The sequence below is a fragment of the Pelobates fuscus genome, chromosome 10, assembly GCF_036172605.1.
Source record: "Pelobates fuscus isolate aPelFus1 chromosome 10, aPelFus1.pri, whole genome shotgun sequence".
Classification (NCBI taxonomy): domain Eukaryota; kingdom Metazoa; phylum Chordata; class Amphibia; order Anura; family Pelobatidae; genus Pelobates; species Pelobates fuscus.
The window spans coordinates 40,208,471-40,226,111 of record NC_086326.1 but is presented as its reverse complement, the minus strand read 5'-3'; the positions used below and the strand labels follow the sequence as shown (position 1 = coordinate 40,226,111).

Here is a 17,641-nt window from a genome sequence, read left to right as displayed (position 1 = left end):
TTTGCTCATATAATTTCAAATATCAGACTATAAAGTATGCTGACGTTGAGAATTTTTCCAATTTGGATATATTAATTCCGGCCTACAATATGAATACCACATTGAATCCCCAACACTGACCTCTGTAGTGAATATCTATGTGCGAGTTTCATTGAAGCTCTGTGCGAGTTTCATTGTGAAGCTCTGTGATACATTTACACACATTGAATATTACTATGAATTTTATTTCTATGGAGCTCTGTGATAAACTCATACACACTGCACATTTCAGTGAGTTTTATTGCTGTGTAGTCTCTGGAAAGTTAGGGATTTGGGGCTAGTGTTCTTACTAAGGATATGGGTTCAGGTTGGGAAGAGTAAGAGTTAATGAAAGACTTCGACAGACAGAATAATAAAGAGTTCTGACAGACAGAGGGTTAATGGAGGACTTGGGTAGACAAAGTCTGTGCTCTGGCAGACAGAGGGTTATTGGAGAGTACACTGAGGGCTAATGGAGTGCTCCAGTACACTGAGGGTTAATGGAGTGCTCCAGGACACAGAGGATTAATGGAGAGTACACTGAGGGTAATGGAGTGCTCCAGGACACAGAGGGTTAATGGAGAGTACACTGAGGGTTAATTGAGTGCTCCAGTACACAGAGGGTTAATAGAGGGCTCCAGTACACAGAGGGTTGATGGAGAGAACACACATGGTTACTGGAAGGCTCCAGTACACAGAGGGTTGATGAAGAGAACACACATGGTTACTGGAAGGTACACAGAGGAATAATGGAGGGCTCCAGTACACAGAGTGTTACTGGAGGGGTTAATGGAGAGCTCCAGTACACTGAGGGTTAATGGAGGGCTGCAGTACACAGAGGATTAATGGAGAGTACACTGAGGGTTAATGGAGTGCTCCATGACACAGAGGGTTAATGGAGAGCTCCAGTACACATAGGGTTAATAGAGGGCTCCAGTATACAGAGGGTTGATGGAGAGAACACACAGGAATAATGAAGAGCTCCAGTATACAGAGGGTTAACGTATTGCTCCAGGAAACAGAGGGTTAATAAAGAGCTCCAGTACACAGAGGGTTAATAGAGAGTACACAGAGGGTTAATGGAGGGCTCCAGTACACAGAGGGTTAATAGAGAGTACACAGAGGGTTAATGGAGGGCTCCAGTACACAGAGGGTTAATGGAGGGCTCCAGTACACAGTTACTGAAGGGATCTGGAAGACAGAGGGTTAATGGAGGGCTCAGGGAGGGCCTGAATTTGGGAAGTTCCCCCTCCCTCCCCTCAATCTGAGCAGAGTCCCCAGATCCCAGCCAGTTATGTGTGGGCCCTTGTTGCTCCTGTTTGGGGGGCTCCTGGTTCTGCCCGGGACCCTCACGGACCCTCTGTCCCCCCCGGACCTGCAGCTCTGGGCCGGGCTCGATCTGTTCTCCCGGGAGGATTGGGCGGGGGCCCAAGCTCAGCTCTGGGGGTCTGTGCGGAGCCTTCGGGAGCTGCGGGAAGTCAGGCTGCGCTGTGGGACGGAGTGTAAGCTCCGGGGAACCCAGGGACCCCAGCTAGAGGAGGCGGTGCTCAGCAGGGCTGACTGCCTGCTGGGCTGTGAGAGGCTTCTGCTGGGAGAACCTTCCTTGTACCGACTGACCCAGGAGACAGAGAGGGTCTTCCAGAGGGGACTGCCCTACAACTACCTGCAGGTCACTCACTATAAGGTAAACTAGGCACCCAGAGGCCCCTTACTGTGTCCCAGAGACCATGAACTATAAAATAGGGATCCCAGGGACCATGGACTGTAACCTGTGGGGTGCTGGTGGGGACTGTAATCATGGGAAACCCATGGTGTAAAATTCTAACATTGAGAGTTGTAAATAGGGACTAGACACTAAGAAGGAATGATAGTGGTAACATTACATGAAAAACATTAATGGGGTGAGGAGTTGGCAATAATGTGCAGGTTTGGGGTGAGGAGTTGGCAATAATGTGCAGGTTTGGGGTGAGGAGGGGGGGCCAATAATGTGCAGGTTTGGGGTGAGGAGGGGGGGCCATTAATGTGCAGGTTTGGGGTGAGGAGGGGGGGCCATTAATGTGCAGGTTTGGGGTGAGGAGGGGGGGCCATTAATGTGCAGGTTTGGGGTGAGGAGGGGGGGCCATTAATGTGCAGGTTTGGGGTGAGGAGGGGGGGCCATTAATGTGCAGGTTTGGGGTGAGGAGGGGGGGCCATTAATGTGCAGGTTTGGGGTGAGGAGGGGGGGCCATTAATGTGCAGGTTTGGGGTGAGGAGGGGGGGCCATTAATGTGCAGGTTTGGGGTGAGGAGGGGGGGCCATTAATGTGCAGGTTTGGGGTGAGGAGGGGGGGCCATTAATGTGCAGGTTTGGGGTGAGGAGGGGGGGCCATTAATGTGCAGGTTTGGGGTGAGGAGGGGGGGCCATTAATGTGCAGGTTTGGGGTGAGGAGGGGGGGCCATTAATGTGCAGGTTTGGGGTGAGGAGGGGGGCCATTAATGTGCAGGTTTGGGGTGAGGAGGGGGGCCATTAATGTGCAGGTTTGGGGTGAGGAGGGGGGCCATTAATGTGCAGGTTTGGGGTGAGGAGGGGGGCCATTAATGTGCAGGTTTGGGGTGAGGAGGGGGGCCATTAATGTGCAGGTTTGGGGTGAGGAGGGGGGCCATTAGTGTGCAGGTTTGGGGATGAGGAGGGGAGTGTGCTTTTCAGTGAAGCAGATTCCACAAACAGTATCCCTGTCTTTCAAGGATTAGCCACGTGGATGGAATGTCTGTGTATATACTCTGTGTGTGTAACTGTACTTGCTATGTGTGAACCTTTGTGAGTAATTGCCTGTAAAGTTTAATATGTAGGTCTGTGAGTACAATAATGATTCTGAGTATATGGCAGCTTATTTGTTTATACATTTCAGTTTGTAACATAACATTTTAATAAACTTTTTCATTATTCATCATGCATATACAATCATGAGTTTATAAATATGTATTTTAATTAAAAAAAAATTAAAAAAGAGAAATTGTGGATTATACCAAAGAAATCTATTCTTAACCCTTTTAGTTTGCATTGTTTACAATCGATCATCCATTGTTTTATTTTTGTTTTCGTGCACTTTTATATTAACCAAAACTAAAGAGGAAATAAATAATGATCTTGATATAAATAGATTGTGACTGCTGCCAATGACTTAAACATCTCCCATAAGCCATTCCTTGCTAACTAATTACACGGGACTCTGGTAAATTGAGTTGGTTTAAAACCAAACAAAAATAAATCCAACATTCTAAATATTTACCAATCTGAAAAAAATGGAACACAAGTTTATATAGCCTGAATAGTCACCTTCTGAAAAAGTTATATACCTAAACATTTCCAATGATTTGTAATACAGTGCAGAAAATCTGTTTTTGTTGGTCATAGTATAACATAATCACAATCTACCATTTGATACATTTCTACAGGTAATGGCGGCCAATAAGCCATTGATGTGATCACGATGACTACTTTCTAGTGTTTTTTTACACTTTGGCACATTTTTTTCAGTTTAGTAGAAAAGTGATCCATTAACCTTATCTGAAGTAGTTAAGCCAAAATGATAATTTTGCACAAGATTCATTGTCACATCTATGGAACCATTTTTCCGTTACTGAATTCAACACGCAAAAGGCCCACTGACAACCACTTTCAACAAGTTCCAAAACTTAACAATGCACGTGAGCAAAACAAACATTATATCCACCTTGCCCTCTATGCTGAAAAACTTAAAAGAACAATCTTAAAGAACCAGTAAGTCACCCAGATTTTTATGTCAGTTGCAGTGGTCCTGTCATTTTAATCCTGAAATGCAAAACATTGCGGATTTGTGGAAACTAATGTTTTCATTGGAGGGTTAAATAGCCAACAAAGGTGCTTCCTCCTCCAGAGCCACGCGAAATTCTGTCCTGTAATAAAATGTTGCTGATGGCAATGAATTGGAGGAGATTGCATGTAATGTCAGCTTATATGCTGTCATCACTGGAGGCTGTTGCGGAGCGGTCTCAACCTAGGAAAGGAGTTGAATAGTCTCAGCACAAAACTTAAAGAATAATTACTCCGGTTCTTCCATACTGTCCTCAATAAACCATTTCTTTATGGACTTTTCTTTGTATCTTTTGCATGCGGAAACACGAGAGATCTCCAAACTTGTGCCACAGAAGTACAGTACAGAAACCTTTTTAGGATGTCATTATAGGATTAAAATGTCCTTTTGTTGGCACTAAGAGGCTCCGGCTCTTTATACTCCTCCACCAACAGTTGGCAGTCATACAGGCAGCAAATGGTCCATTAGACAGCCAAATGGTGAGGGAAGATTTATCATTCCAACATTGACCACCTTTAAAACCCACTTGTCAAAGCTCGACTTTGACCATGGCCTGGGCTTATCTTCTACTGCCTTACCATTGAAACCCAATTCACAAAATTCCTGCCCAACATTTCTTGTTTTTTAGAGTAAATGTAAAATATTGTATTGTCCAGGGACAGTTTCACACATGAAAAGGTTTGGCAGCTAGTGGTTGTGTTTCACTAGTTACTGGATCCTTTTCACTTTATTGGTGGCTGATTGTCGTCCCAGACTTTTCACTTCACTATAGTCATGCTTGCCTTTCGCCAGCATCTCTAGCAGGGCAGACATTGTACCAACTTACTTTCTCCGATTTTTAAGAGGTATACATACATACATAAAGTGTTCACTAAATAAATTTTGTGTTTACGAACAAAACTTTCTATGCATTTCATGTGGTTCTGCAATCTGTAAAAGGTTGGCTTCTGGTAGGTATAAAGTCAAAAGGGAAACCAGACTCCCTACTATGCTCCATCGAAAATAAAAATAAAGTTTACAAACACGGTTAATGGAACACTAACTCGGTTCTTGACTTTCCTCATTCACTGTATGACGATGTAGAATGTTCAATGCTTCTCTATAAAAAAAAATTTGATTGGCGTATCGCGGCAATTGCTGCACAATAAGTCCACAATGCTTCTTTAAGAAAACCATTTGATTGGATAAAATCCAATGAAATGCTTCTCTTACAGAAGCATTGTGGACTTAATGTGCAGAAATTGCCACAATAGGCAAATCACATGGTTCCCATAGAGAAGCATTGAACACTCAATGTTGTCATGCAATGTTGAAGATTGTGGAAAGTCAAGAACCAAGTTTGCTCTATTCTGGCCGCAGAAACACCATATAGTGTCAAATATTTAACTCCAATAATGTTATCAGTGGTTTATCATGGCTGTGGTGTAGAAGAGGCCAAACGTCTGGTCTAAGCCACAGTGTGGCACTCTGGCTTTTATGTTAATAAGGATGGTGTCCATCTTGAAATTGCAGTAGCGAACTATAGCATCCGGGTCGAACAAGGGCTCGCTCAATGGATCCATGAGGGCAGTCTCCACATCCGCAGGAGGAGCAGCCCCCAGACATCTCCGCATGAGCGGAGGAAAAGAGGTCAAGGCCCAACTCCGCGGAATCCCTCTGAGTCGCTCTCGACTCCTCACCAGCATCCTCACTAGACCCAATTTCTGATTTGGAGTCGCTCTTTTTGTGTTCTCGCACATTTCCATCCCTGCTCCCATTCTGCCTGGTGCGGAAAGGCTCTCTTGCATGGACGAGACCTGTTCTGGAGGCAGAGGGGGAGGTATGCGTGGCTCTGCGCAGTGCCTTTCTGGGTGCCACACCTGGAGCATCCGCTGCGGGATGCGCGCGCCATGGAGCCAGTAAATAGAGCCTTCGCTGGACGTGTGAACAGGGCCTGGGAGATAGTTCAAGACAGGGCTGATGACATGGACCCCATGGCCACCATAATGGCCTCCGTCACTGAGTGCTGAGGCCAGTGCTCTCTCGTCGTGGCCAGACAGGTCCACCAATGGGAGTGGGGAGCCCGAGGTAGCGGGGATCTCCCCCAGGGCCTGTGGGGTATCCATCTCCCAGGGGTACGTGAACAGGAAGGCACCCTACGCTTAGGCATGATACAAAGACCCACACTAAAGAGTCATAAATATATATAAACTGACACTCATTGTTGCAAAGTAATCAGCACAGTAAGAGTTAATCACCCAAGCTAAACAAACCAGGAAACAAGTAAATAGGAGAGATCTCACCAGGGCCCAGACCAGCAGTAACTACACGAGGCAAGCAAGGTAAAACGAAGGAGGGGGAAGAGAAAAAAACTTCTACAGAGCGAGTGCGTTCAGTTTGCGAATGAAGCTCGTTCGCGGGCCGTACGCCTCCAATAAGGCAAAACCCGCAAACAGGCCAAAACAGATGAACTTTCGGTTACAAGTTCACAAACGCGAAATAGCGTTCACGAACCGAACAGGGCCACGAAACAAGCGTGTCTGGCGATCGTGCTAGCAAACTGCCAAATGCCAGCCCCACACTGGCACACACGGGTGCCGAAAATGGCCCGGGGCTCCAGGGAGCCTTAGAAACAGAGGGGAAAACACAGGGGCACCAGAGGAAACAGAGCAGAAACCAGATCCATACAGCAGGTACCAAAAAACAAAAACCTCAAGTATGGGTAAAAGGCACAGAGACAAGAGAGAAAAGGACAGGGGTAAAACAAAAGACCCTCAAACAGATAAAGAGTTTTCAGCTGGTCGGGGACGCTGGGTCTAATATAGTAATATAACAGCAAAATCGTTACAAAGCACAACATTTAACAAAACCCACAGAACAGAAAAAATTAGGTACTTATCTGACTGTGGAGCAGCAAAGAAAGAGGAAGATTTGAAGGTGGTGCCTGCTATGTTACTATGTATGCATTATTCTTTTATTCTGTTTTGTATACTTTGCTGCTATTGGTGGACAGTAAAGAAAAGGATATGCAATATGAGCCTCTGTGTCTTTATAATAAAATTTTAAGTTAGTAGGCCTGCACTCATACAATTAATGTCTGGCACATTGCAAACAAAATTCCAAGAAGAAAACAAATATATTTTTGTCTACAGATTATTGCAAGCTCTTCCATGGTGCAACTGTGTGTGTGTGTGTGCCCCCCAAATGCCATGTGAGTTACACATACTTTGTGTGTAACATTGTGTATATGTTAATGTAACATTGCGTATGTGTTACTCTGTGTGTAAATTACTGTGTGTTTCTGTGAATGTGATGTGTGTAACATTTTATATATATATTTTACTGTGTGTGAGGATCAGGGACCCTACAGATAAAACCTGGGACAACAGGACAGAGGCCCTAAATCAGGCCTGTCTAGGACGTGATTGAAGTGAAGGGGGTGAGAGGCAATTCAGATAGGAAGTAAATTTAAAAAAAAAATACACTATTGGCCCCTGAACATCCAATCTACATGGGAATGTGCTTCAGTCATTGTCCTTTGGATTCTGTTCCAGAATGCTTTGCCTTTGGAAATACAATTCCACGTGACATACACAGAGCTACTGTTCAAACTTCCCAGAGGTTCAGTGCTGCCATACAGTGGCATTGGGATAAATAATTTACATTTAAAGGGACACCATAACCACTGCATCTTATTGTATTCGTTGTGGCTGTAGAAATCTGCACCTTTTTTAAATCCATGCCATTTTCAATTTTCTTATTAGTGTCGAGGCTCCACCCCCCCTTCAAAAAAATATCATATGAGGAAATCGCTTCCCCATTTAGCTGCTTATGTATTTGCATGGCATAAGTACTTATTTATTATTTATTTATTATTGCCATTTATATAGCGCCAACAGATTCCGTAGCGCTTTACAATATTATGAGAGGGGGATTTAACTATAAATAGGACAATTACAAATAAACTTACAGGAACAATAGGTTGAAGAGGACCCTGCTCGATCGAGCTTACTTACATCCAGTTCATGGCGTTCAAGTCGATTATCTTCACTTCCTGGATCTGTGCTGCCGAACTGGGAATTGTGTGTTCACTGCCAATACTTGCTCAGGTTAATGGGGGAAGCCAGAAGAAATCTCCATACAGCAAGAATTTAAAAAGGAAATTATTTGGGGAAAGTTTCCTAGCACCAAAAACACTACAATAAGGGGTAGCGGTAGTTTATCGCAGGATGAAAGAGACCCAAGAACCCCAGGAATGGACAGCTAGTGACATGGGTGGATGGCTAGTCACACAAATGCAAGGCTACTGATGCTATCTGATAAGTAGTGATGGCATCTGACAAGCAGTTTGAAAGTAGTGACCAGTAGTTTGGGCAGGACATTCTCTGAAATATATTCTTTTACACAGTTGGAAGAGCTGGATGAAGCCGCTGCTGCTGCATTCACGTTCTACGTAAAGAACCCTCATCACGAGCAAATCCAGGAGGATATTCAGCGTTACCGCAGGATGAAAGAGATCCAAGAACCGAGTTTCCAGGATCTAGAGCAACCACAATACAAGGTAACACAAACTTAGCAGGAACTCGTCCTACGCTCTGTACTCATAAACATCGGGGAAGATTTCTGAACGTGTCGCTGACCGTTTTGCACCTTTTTTAAGATGGGTGGCTTTCATGTTGGTGTGTTTGCAGTGCGGTTTGTTAAATCTGTCAGGTATTCTGTTTTTTTGTTTTTTTTTTGCTTTTGCTTCTTTTGCACCCCGCCAATTTTCAATTTGTGCAAGACAAATATGTGAGTCTTTCCTTAATTTTTTCTACCAGAAAATTATTCTGTTTTACCTCTTATTTATTTTTTTTTGCCACAAACTTTGGTAGGTTTTATAAAACGTAAGAGAAGCCAACACTTTCTAGAAAAAAATTGGAGCAATTTAATAAATACAAACAAATTAGAGACTAAATATAAAAAACGCTTTACAGGCCCTCATTGTGTCTGATTCCTTCCCTAGAGTACCACATTGTAGCAGAGAGGGCTGTTTGTGGTCTCTGTTCACATACTGTATTTTCATTGCTGTCTGTGCCCAGAAGCTGCATATTCAGTCTATCTTCTGTCTCTGTTCAGGTACAGTGTATTCGGTTTTTCTGCTGTTTCTGTTCATGTGCTGTGTACTCAGTCTCTCTGCTGTCGCTCCTCAGATGCTGTATATCGAGTCTCTCTGCTGTTTTTTCCATGTGCTCTGTACTCGGTCTCCCTGTTGTCTCTTCACATGCTGAATATTCAGTCTCTCTGCTGTTTTTTCCATGTGCTCTGTACTCGGTCTCCCTGTTGTCTCTGTTGACATGCTGAATATTCAGTCTCTCTGCTGTTTTTTCCATGTGCCCTGTACTCAGTCTCACTGTTGTCTCTGTTGACATGCTGAATATTCAGTCTCTCTGCTGTTTTTTCCATGTGCCCTGTACTCAGTCTCACTGTTGTCTCTGTTCACATGCTGAATATTCAGTCTCTCTGCTGTTTTTTCTATGTGCTCTGTACTCAGTCTCACTGTTGTCTCTGTTCATATGCTGAATATTCATTCTTTCTGCTGTTTTTTCCATGTGCTCTGTACTCAGTCTCCCTGTTGTCTCTTCACATGCTGAATATTCAGTCTCTCTGCTGTTATTTTCCATGTGCTCTGTACTCGGTCTCCCTGTTGTCTCTGTTCACATGCTGAATATTCAGTCTCTCTGCTGTTTTTTTCCATGTGCTCTGTACTCTGTCTCCCTGTTGTCTCTGTTCACATGCTGAATATTCAGTCTCTCTGCTGTTTTTTCTATGTGCTCTGTACTCGGTCTCCCTGTTGTCTCTGTTCACGTGCTGAATATTTAGTCTCTGCTGTCTCTGTTCAGTAGCTGTATATTCAGATTATTTGTGGTCTCTGTTCGTGTACTGTATACCCAGTCTCCCTGCTGTCTCTCCACAGACTGTATATGCTCAGGCATTGTCTTTGCTGTCCGAGGGTAAACTCAGAGTTGCGGTTAGACGGTTAGAGGACTCACTGAAGATATATCTCATGGAACATGAAGATTGCCGCGCTTTGTGCGAGGGAACCCGGGAACAAGAAAGCGAGATTTACAAGGATTTTTCATATGCAATATCGCGTGAGTTCTCTTTCAAACTCCTATAAACTCTCTCCCTATAAAGTAACCTGCTCTTCTTCTATTATCCAACCATTACTTCCCGTGTGATATTAGGGTGTTGGCACTGTTCCCTCTCACAGAGTATTACCCTTGCATGTTCCTCTCTCGCAGAGTATTACCCATACATGTTCCTCTCTTGCAGAATATTACACAGAGGTTTTACAGTGTAAGCAGAATTGTGCTCTAGAACCCACCTTGAGGCCCAGTGGGGAACATTCCAAACAGGATCCACTCATTTCTCACTTGTCCTTATTGCTGGACATTTATACCAAACGTGAGTATACACAGCAACTGATCTCTTTATTCTCGCCCCTGCAATCAGGAAGTATCTCACATGGGAGCTGTGCAATACGCAATTGCCCTAGAGATTTTAGAGGCAATCCTGGTAAACCGTATGATATGTCTGATTGCCCTGTAGGGTACTTTTGTCTTTTTTGTTGATGCCAGTTGCCCCATGGGGTATTTCTATTACTTTCTCCCTCTAGTTGAGGATTGGGAGGCCGCTGCTGAAATTGTCCGTTCTCTACTGCTCTTTCAACCCCGGAATGAGACTGCAAAAGAAAGGCTGCGGGGATATGAAGAAAGACTGCAGGGCAAGAACTCTGGCAAACTGCGGGAGGTGAGTGTTACTTGGAGTGAACCACAGTGAGTGGAGGCTGAGTAAGGAGCTTTCATTCCTGAACTCCAGTACTGACTGCCTACCAAGCACTCAGGTGGTGGTTGTATGTATCATGATGCTCAGAGATATTTGTTTTGTCACATGGCCAGAGCGTTCCATTGTATCGGAGAGACATCCTCACATACAAGTCTCTTTCTGTTCTGTGATTTTGCAAGAAACCCATATTTCTATAAAATTTTAGTGACAAATGATGCAGAGTGACATTGAATATAAACCTGGCCCACTCTGTATCTAAACCAACCTGCTTTTACCATAAAAGTAATAATTGTTACGTGCAATGGGATAGATCAGCTTTACAATATGAAAGGTAAAAATAAAATAAAACAAAAGATACATACTCACAATCCTAAAAGGTCCTATGCTTAAAATAATATTTTTCATACCACTCCAATGGCCATTAAAGTGTAAGTTCATCTACCCCGTGACGGCAATGCTCTTAAGTTTCAATTCACCATGCTGCTCTCAGCTAAAAAGCAAAATCTTAAATGAGAATAAAAGGGGGTATTTTATGAACACTAACACACTTATTAATCCTTTAAAGGAACATTATAGGGTCAGGAACACAAACCTGTATTCCTGACCCTAAAGCGTTAAAAATACCATGTATCCCCCCTTCCCGCCCACCTTGCCCCTAAATATAGTAAAATATTACCTTTATTCCAGTCTGCCCCTGCTGCTGGCTCTGCCCCTGACCTGCCAGCTTGGCTGACACCATCAGAAGTGTTGATCTTTCACATAGGAAAGCATTGAATTGGCTGAGGTTGTCAAACAGGCAGATCAGGGGCAGAGCCAGCACAAGCCAAACACAGCCCTGGCCAATCAGCATCTCCTCATAGAGATGCATTGAATCAATGCATCTCTATGAGGAAAGTTCAGTGTCTCCATGAAGAGTGTGGTGACACCGAATGTCAATGCTGCACACCACTGCCCCAGGAAGCACCTCCTGTAGCCATTTGAGGAGTGGCCAGTGGACGTATCCCTAGGTTGTAATGTAAACACAACATTTTCTCTAAAAAGACAGTGTTTACTGCAAAAAGCCTGAAGGGAATGAGTTTACTCACCAGAAAAATACAATAAGCTGTAGCTGTTCTGGTGACTATAGTGTCTCTGAGACAAAAAAGAGAGTTCTTATGAACCCCTTCACATTTATTAACCCTTAATAGGACACACTTGAGACAGACGGCAGCACTTTAACATGGCTGTGTAATACAGAAGCAAATACAAAGACACCAAATCCATGTGCTAACACTCCCATTATTCATAAAAAAGATAAAGAAGTGGTTAAAAAGTAGAATTCTCTCTCTCTCTCACATCATTAACCTAACAAGTCTAATTGTCTTCTCATTATTTATAGGCATAAGCAATGGCTATAGCAGGGATTAAAGGGACACTTTAAGCACCCAGACCACTTTAGCTCACTGAAGTGGTCTGGGTGTAATGTCCCAGGCCCCGTACCCCTACAATTGTAATCATTGCAGTTTTTAAACTTGCAGGGTTAACTCTACCTCAAGTGGCTGTCTACCAGCCATCCACTAGAGCAGGGGTGCCCAAAAGGTAGATCCCCAGATGTTTTAAAACTACAGCATCCATGATGCTTTGTCATTGTAAAGGCATTTCGAAAGCAAGCAAAGCATCATCTTTTTACAAGCAAAGCTTTATTTATAACATCTGGAGATCTACCTGTTGGACACCCCTGCACTAGAGGGAGTTCCTGGGTGGTTAGGTGACTTTTTGGTTGCCTAACTGATGCTGGAAGTCCTCACGTTCTGCATGACGACATCCAGCATCAACCAAAACCTCATAGGAAAGCATTATACAATGCTTTCATATGAAAGTAGTAATAATAATGAGAGTGTGGCGTGGCATTAGATCCCCCTCTGACTGACGTTGGCAAAGGAGGAGAGGATACAGAGCCTGAACCAGTGCCAAGGGACATCGGGGCTGGAATCGGGTAAGTAATGTAGGGGTTTTTACCCCCTTCAGCTCCACCATGAGGGCATTTGGGGCGGGGGGGGGGGGGGGGGGGAGGCACTATAGGGGAGGGGCACAACTGTGTTTATCTAGCACTATAGTTACCCTTTAAAATTCGAGTCCTATGCTACTAACTAGGTCTTAATAGTTACTTGCCCTTGCCCTCAGTGGTGAATTTCTTCTTGCCAGGGATAAATTTGCACACACCAATGGTGAGTGGCGAGTCAAAATCTTTCTAGCCCTGGCTATAGTACTCATTAGCCAATAAACATAGAACAAAACCAAGAAAAGCGTTAGCAAAACCTTTTGTTATTTAAATGGGCACAGGAAACTTTGTTTTTGCTCTCTATGTCTTGTGGCTGATGAATACTATAGCCATTGCGGCCACCCAAGAGTAACAGGAGTTTGAGTGCAGGGCTTACTATTGTGTTTTTAAAAAATGAAAATAAGCACAGTTGCTGATATCATTTAAAGTACCATTCCATCTGTTTATCTCTTTTGATTTCTCATGTTTCTCCCCAGTCTATTCTCTCATATGTTCGCCGGACTCTCTCGGAGAAGAAACTGCTTTATTACGCCATGGAACATCTAAACATTTCCTTTAATGATCCAGTAAGTGTTATTGTCTTTCGAAAAGGGGATGTATTAATGATTATCATTAATTTATTCAGGACAAACATTATTGCTCCATGTCAGAATGCTTTTCATGGCAAAACAGCTCGTCCGTCTGATGAGCAATAAGCATTTTTTTTCTTAAAACATGTAAGAAATGGGAGATCTTGCTCCTATATCTAAAAGTAGAAGATGAAGTGGGTCTCACGTTCATAGTCAGTACTTCCTCTAGTACCATATAGGCTTGGTGTCCATTCACAGGAAGGGTACTCAAGTTTGATAATAAATCCTATTTCTCTTAGGACTCATGGACGCCCGAAGAGATAATTCCAGAGATTCTGCGAGACAGAGTGAAGTAAGTTCTTTCTCTACAGGGTGATAATGTACTGTCACATGCTGACCCTCTAACTGTCCATTGGTTTTGTCACATACTGACCCTATATATTATCCCAGTGTTTACATGTCATATACTCTCTATTCCTCCATGTTGCCCCAAATAGTAATAAAGTGTTTTTTCCCTCCCAGGAAGGAGAGAGAAGAAAAGGATCAGCGTGAGTATTGATATTTTTAGCATACACCTAGGAAAGTGCTGGTTGGGTTGGACATCTCTTTAAAGACTATAACTGTGTCCCTTTGTAGGAACCCTTCCTTTTGAAGAGGTGACTGTAACTCTGACCCCCAAGCAGATGAATGGGACAACACGAGTGACTCTGGATGGTGTGATAAATCAAGAGGAGTGCCAGATGCTACACAGCCTCGGACAGGTTAGAAGTTGGAAATAGGGAGAGTTTGTTCTATTGGAACAGCCTCTGTAGGAACTTGTCACTGGCAAGGGAATGTATACCAGGCATGTCAGTTTTATGCTGTTATCATGCAGGCGGCAGGAGGCCCTGGCAGCGGATTCCGTGGCAGACTGTCTCCTCACACTCCCCGGGAGAGGATCCAGGGACTGACTGTACTAAGGGCACTGCAGGTACATAGAAATAATATTCACTTTGCATGCTGGCTGCTTGCATAAATCCTACTACAAATTACCACCACAAAACACTGACTACTAATGCATATTCTAACTTCAATGACAATAAAACTACCACCACCACTCTACAACTGGAAACTGCCAAGTAACACCAAATCTGTCAAATAACACAGCGATAGCACATCCTGCATGAGTGTGGCTTCATAACGACAACAGCATGCTGCTACCTATACAATACACCATGCAACATGCATTATGCAATGTGCAGTGAAACAATGTCTCTCTTCTCAGATGGCTGCATCGGGAGCAGTAGATTCCTCCCATGCCCGCCTTTATTACCGTGCTAGTGAGCGTGCCCGGGTATTGGCGCAGTCCTATTTCGACACTGAGAAGCTGCACTTCTCGTTTACTCATCTTGTATGCCGATCAGCAATAGAAGGTAAAACTGAATGTTTCCTCAAATGTTTACTGCATAATTAAATGCAAAAAAAATGGTGAGGTCACTAAACGGGCACATGCTGGATTTTGCTATTTCCAACCATATCAGGACCTGCAGAAATCAATTACATTATTACTGAGCTAAGGTTCCATCTCTGGCGAGGTTCACTTTGCCTCTGTATTTCCACATAGTGAGTAAGATATCTTGCCTGTGATTTGTTTTTCTTATGTTGTAACGTCCTGCACCAAAACAGACAATAGAATAAAAACAATACAACATATAACAATAATCTTTTCTAGCAAAAGACAAATCAAGATAAAAAGGTGCCCTGAGCACAAACCGTTATTGTACGATGAGACCAAATTCATGGGAGGCCGTTTGCAATAAATGGCTGTATAGGCACACAAAAAGTGTAATTGGTGTTATAAAGTAGTGAAAAGAGTGCTGCTATTTGTCCTGGTCACTTTAAAAACACAATATATAAATAACAATAAGTGTAAATAAAAAGAGCACATGGCTACAGCAACAGAGTCTCTGTGCCGGAAACCAGGTAAGTAATTATTATTTAACTTGAATTTTTAGCAGCAAGGTGGGTAGGCAATGCTCACAGCAATAGAAGGGAACCTATAGTCCTTGGGGGGAAAAAAATATATTTTTAAGACTATAGGTTCCTGCATAGCACAAGCAAGGTCTTGTATACACTTCTGGTTGGGGATATATATAACCAAGAGGGCTGCACTGACCTGAACATGCATACATTATAGGGTGCTGCTGGGGTCCAGCGCACTCGCTTATTCACTAAAAAATTATTTCAAATCTTAGAGATTTTAATAGTTCTATTTAAAAACACCTCACCTAGGCAAAAAATAATGGGGGTTTAGTTACATAATATGATCATATATTGCATAAGCCTGCCACAACGTCAATGTACCCCATTCTTGGCAGGTCCTACTCTAGCAGCCTAATGCTCGCTCTTATGAGATTAATCCACTTACTTGGGAAATACTTTCTTAGAGCAAGCATTAGGCTGCTAGAGTAGGACCTGCCAAGAATGGGGAACATTGACGTTGTGGGAGGCTTATGCAATATATGATCATATAATGTAACTAAACTCCCATTATTTTTTGCCTAGGTAAGGTGTTTGTAATAGTTTTATTTAAAATCTCTAAGATTTGAAATCATTGTTTAGTGAATAGGCGAATGCGCTGGATTGTGTATATATAGAAGCAGTTTGTTGTAGTAATGTTAGTAGACGTCAGAATCTATACATCAGGTTTTTTTTTCACAAGGCTTTTCACTAAACTCCAAACTGTAGGGAATTGAATTTAGGTTAAAATAGCGGATCTGTAGACATTCTCCAACTCTGCTATAGCCATAGCTATTTGAGCTGAAATGCTGTCATTCAGATTTTCATTTGCTGCGATTTGACAATTAGAGAATAAACCCCTCACTGTTACTCAGAGATATCACACCCTTACACTTCCAGACAGTCGGCAGAGTTTTGGCAGGTAAGTGTGTCTCTCTCTGTCGGCAGTGTGTGATGCTCATTTTGATTTTTTCATGATGTGAACCTCACATGTTGGGACCTTGTTTATAAGGTATATTACTCCACTATTCATTTACAGAGTGGATAAATACTATGTATACTAAAATGACCTGTCCTCCTTTAATCACGGTTTTAGCTGTATTTTTCTATAAAAGATGTAAAAGTTACCAGTCACTCCATATAGCGTAGGATTACTGCCAACAGTGTACCCCTGACTGTTACGTGGACAGTTGCGGCTTCACGGATATTAACGGCAAAGTTAAGTCTGTTTGCTTTGTTGGAGAACACACCCTTCTGGAACGTATGCGTGCAAAAATAAATTGTTTTCTGAGATTATTTTCGTGTACTTTGGTAATAAACCTTTAAGGCAGTTTGCTTTTCCACCAGGTATTTGTGGAAATGATGAAATACTAATAACTTAGTTTGTGCTTTCACTCCAAAACCAGTAACACCAGTTAGATTGCTGTGTGTGGACATAAATCCCAGTATAACCCTCAACACACACACACACACACTATTCCATGACTTCTCATTGCTGGATGTAGCAGATAGTGAAACAGAATAATGTATCCAGCCCTTTATTTGTGGATACAAAGTAGCAATTACACTCTTATTTCTACATTAACTAGATTGCAGATCTGGGGTTCTATAGTACTCTGGTATGTGAGTAATTTTATTAAAGACACGGAGGCTCATATTATGCATAACTCTTTCTTTATTTCCTCAGCAGCAAAGATAGAGGAATATAAATATTATCAAAATGAAAGAAAAAACTGTATAGGCACATAGGCAACCAATCACACAGTAGAGGAAGTGGCTATATAAGGCCTGTGTCTCCCACAATCCCCCTCTTTCTTTGCTGCTTCCTCAGACAGCTAAGTACTTTGCTCTTGTGCTCATGTTCATGGTTGTTTGATTTATGATTGTATATTATTTGATTTGTGATTGTCTTATTTTGTGATTATTTGCTGCTGCCTATTTTATTGTGCAGCAGTCTTTGTGTTTTCCTTCTCATATTTTCCCCTTGCGGTGGTGTCTAATCCCTGGTATGTGTCCCCTGGGTTTTCCATTTTTTCTGCTCTTCCCTGCGCCCGCCCTGCTTGCCTGCGGGTGCCGCGCGGGACCCGGTACCGGCTTTCAGCCGCGGCTGTTAGTGTCTCTCTGCTCGCTCGCGGGCTGCACGCGCCCCTTCCCCCGCCGGGTTTCGGTCCGCGAGCACTCACTGCACATGCGGCGGCCATTTTGGGGGCGGTCCTTCTTCGTAGTCGGTCGCTCCCTCTGCTGCCGTGCGGTCTGATCTGTCTCTGGGTCCCTTGGGTGCACCAACGTGAAGGTTTTTCTCCCCTGTGCAGTTTTTTCTGTGGGTTAATCAACCCTTTTTCTTTCACTTTACTTCTATAATTTCTACTCTAGGGG

At 43.2% G+C, this 17,641-nt stretch overlaps 1 protein-coding gene across 2 annotated transcripts in view; it reads left to right on the top strand.

Annotated features, from left to right (window-relative positions):
- Positions 1-804: 804 nt before the first annotated feature.
- The window catches only part of P3H3 (prolyl 3-hydroxylase 3), a 35,435-nt gene continuing 18,598 nt past the window's right edge, over positions 805-17,641 (top strand). Inside the window, exons 1-12 of one of the 2 annotated variants that reach the window (XM_063435374.1) lie at positions 805-890; positions 1,054-1,702; positions 8,238-8,390; positions 9,786-9,963; positions 10,145-10,276; positions 10,488-10,621; positions 13,175-13,264; positions 13,567-13,619; positions 13,790-13,815; positions 13,904-14,028; positions 14,142-14,237; positions 14,532-14,679. In XM_063435374.1, the coding sequence (XP_063291444.1) occupies positions 1,313-1,702; positions 8,238-8,390; positions 9,786-9,963; positions 10,145-10,276; positions 10,488-10,621; positions 13,175-13,264; positions 13,567-13,619; positions 13,790-13,815; positions 13,904-14,028; positions 14,142-14,237; positions 14,532-14,679 (1,525 nt within the window). In that variant the 5' untranslated portion in view covers positions 805-890; positions 1,054-1,312. Of the gene's footprint in view, positions 1,703-8,237; positions 8,391-9,785; positions 9,964-10,144; positions 10,277-10,487; positions 10,622-13,174; positions 13,265-13,566; positions 13,620-13,789; positions 13,816-13,903; positions 14,029-14,141; positions 14,238-14,531; positions 14,680-17,641 lie in introns of both variants that reach the window. The other variant, XM_063435373.1, reaches the window with a different exon arrangement.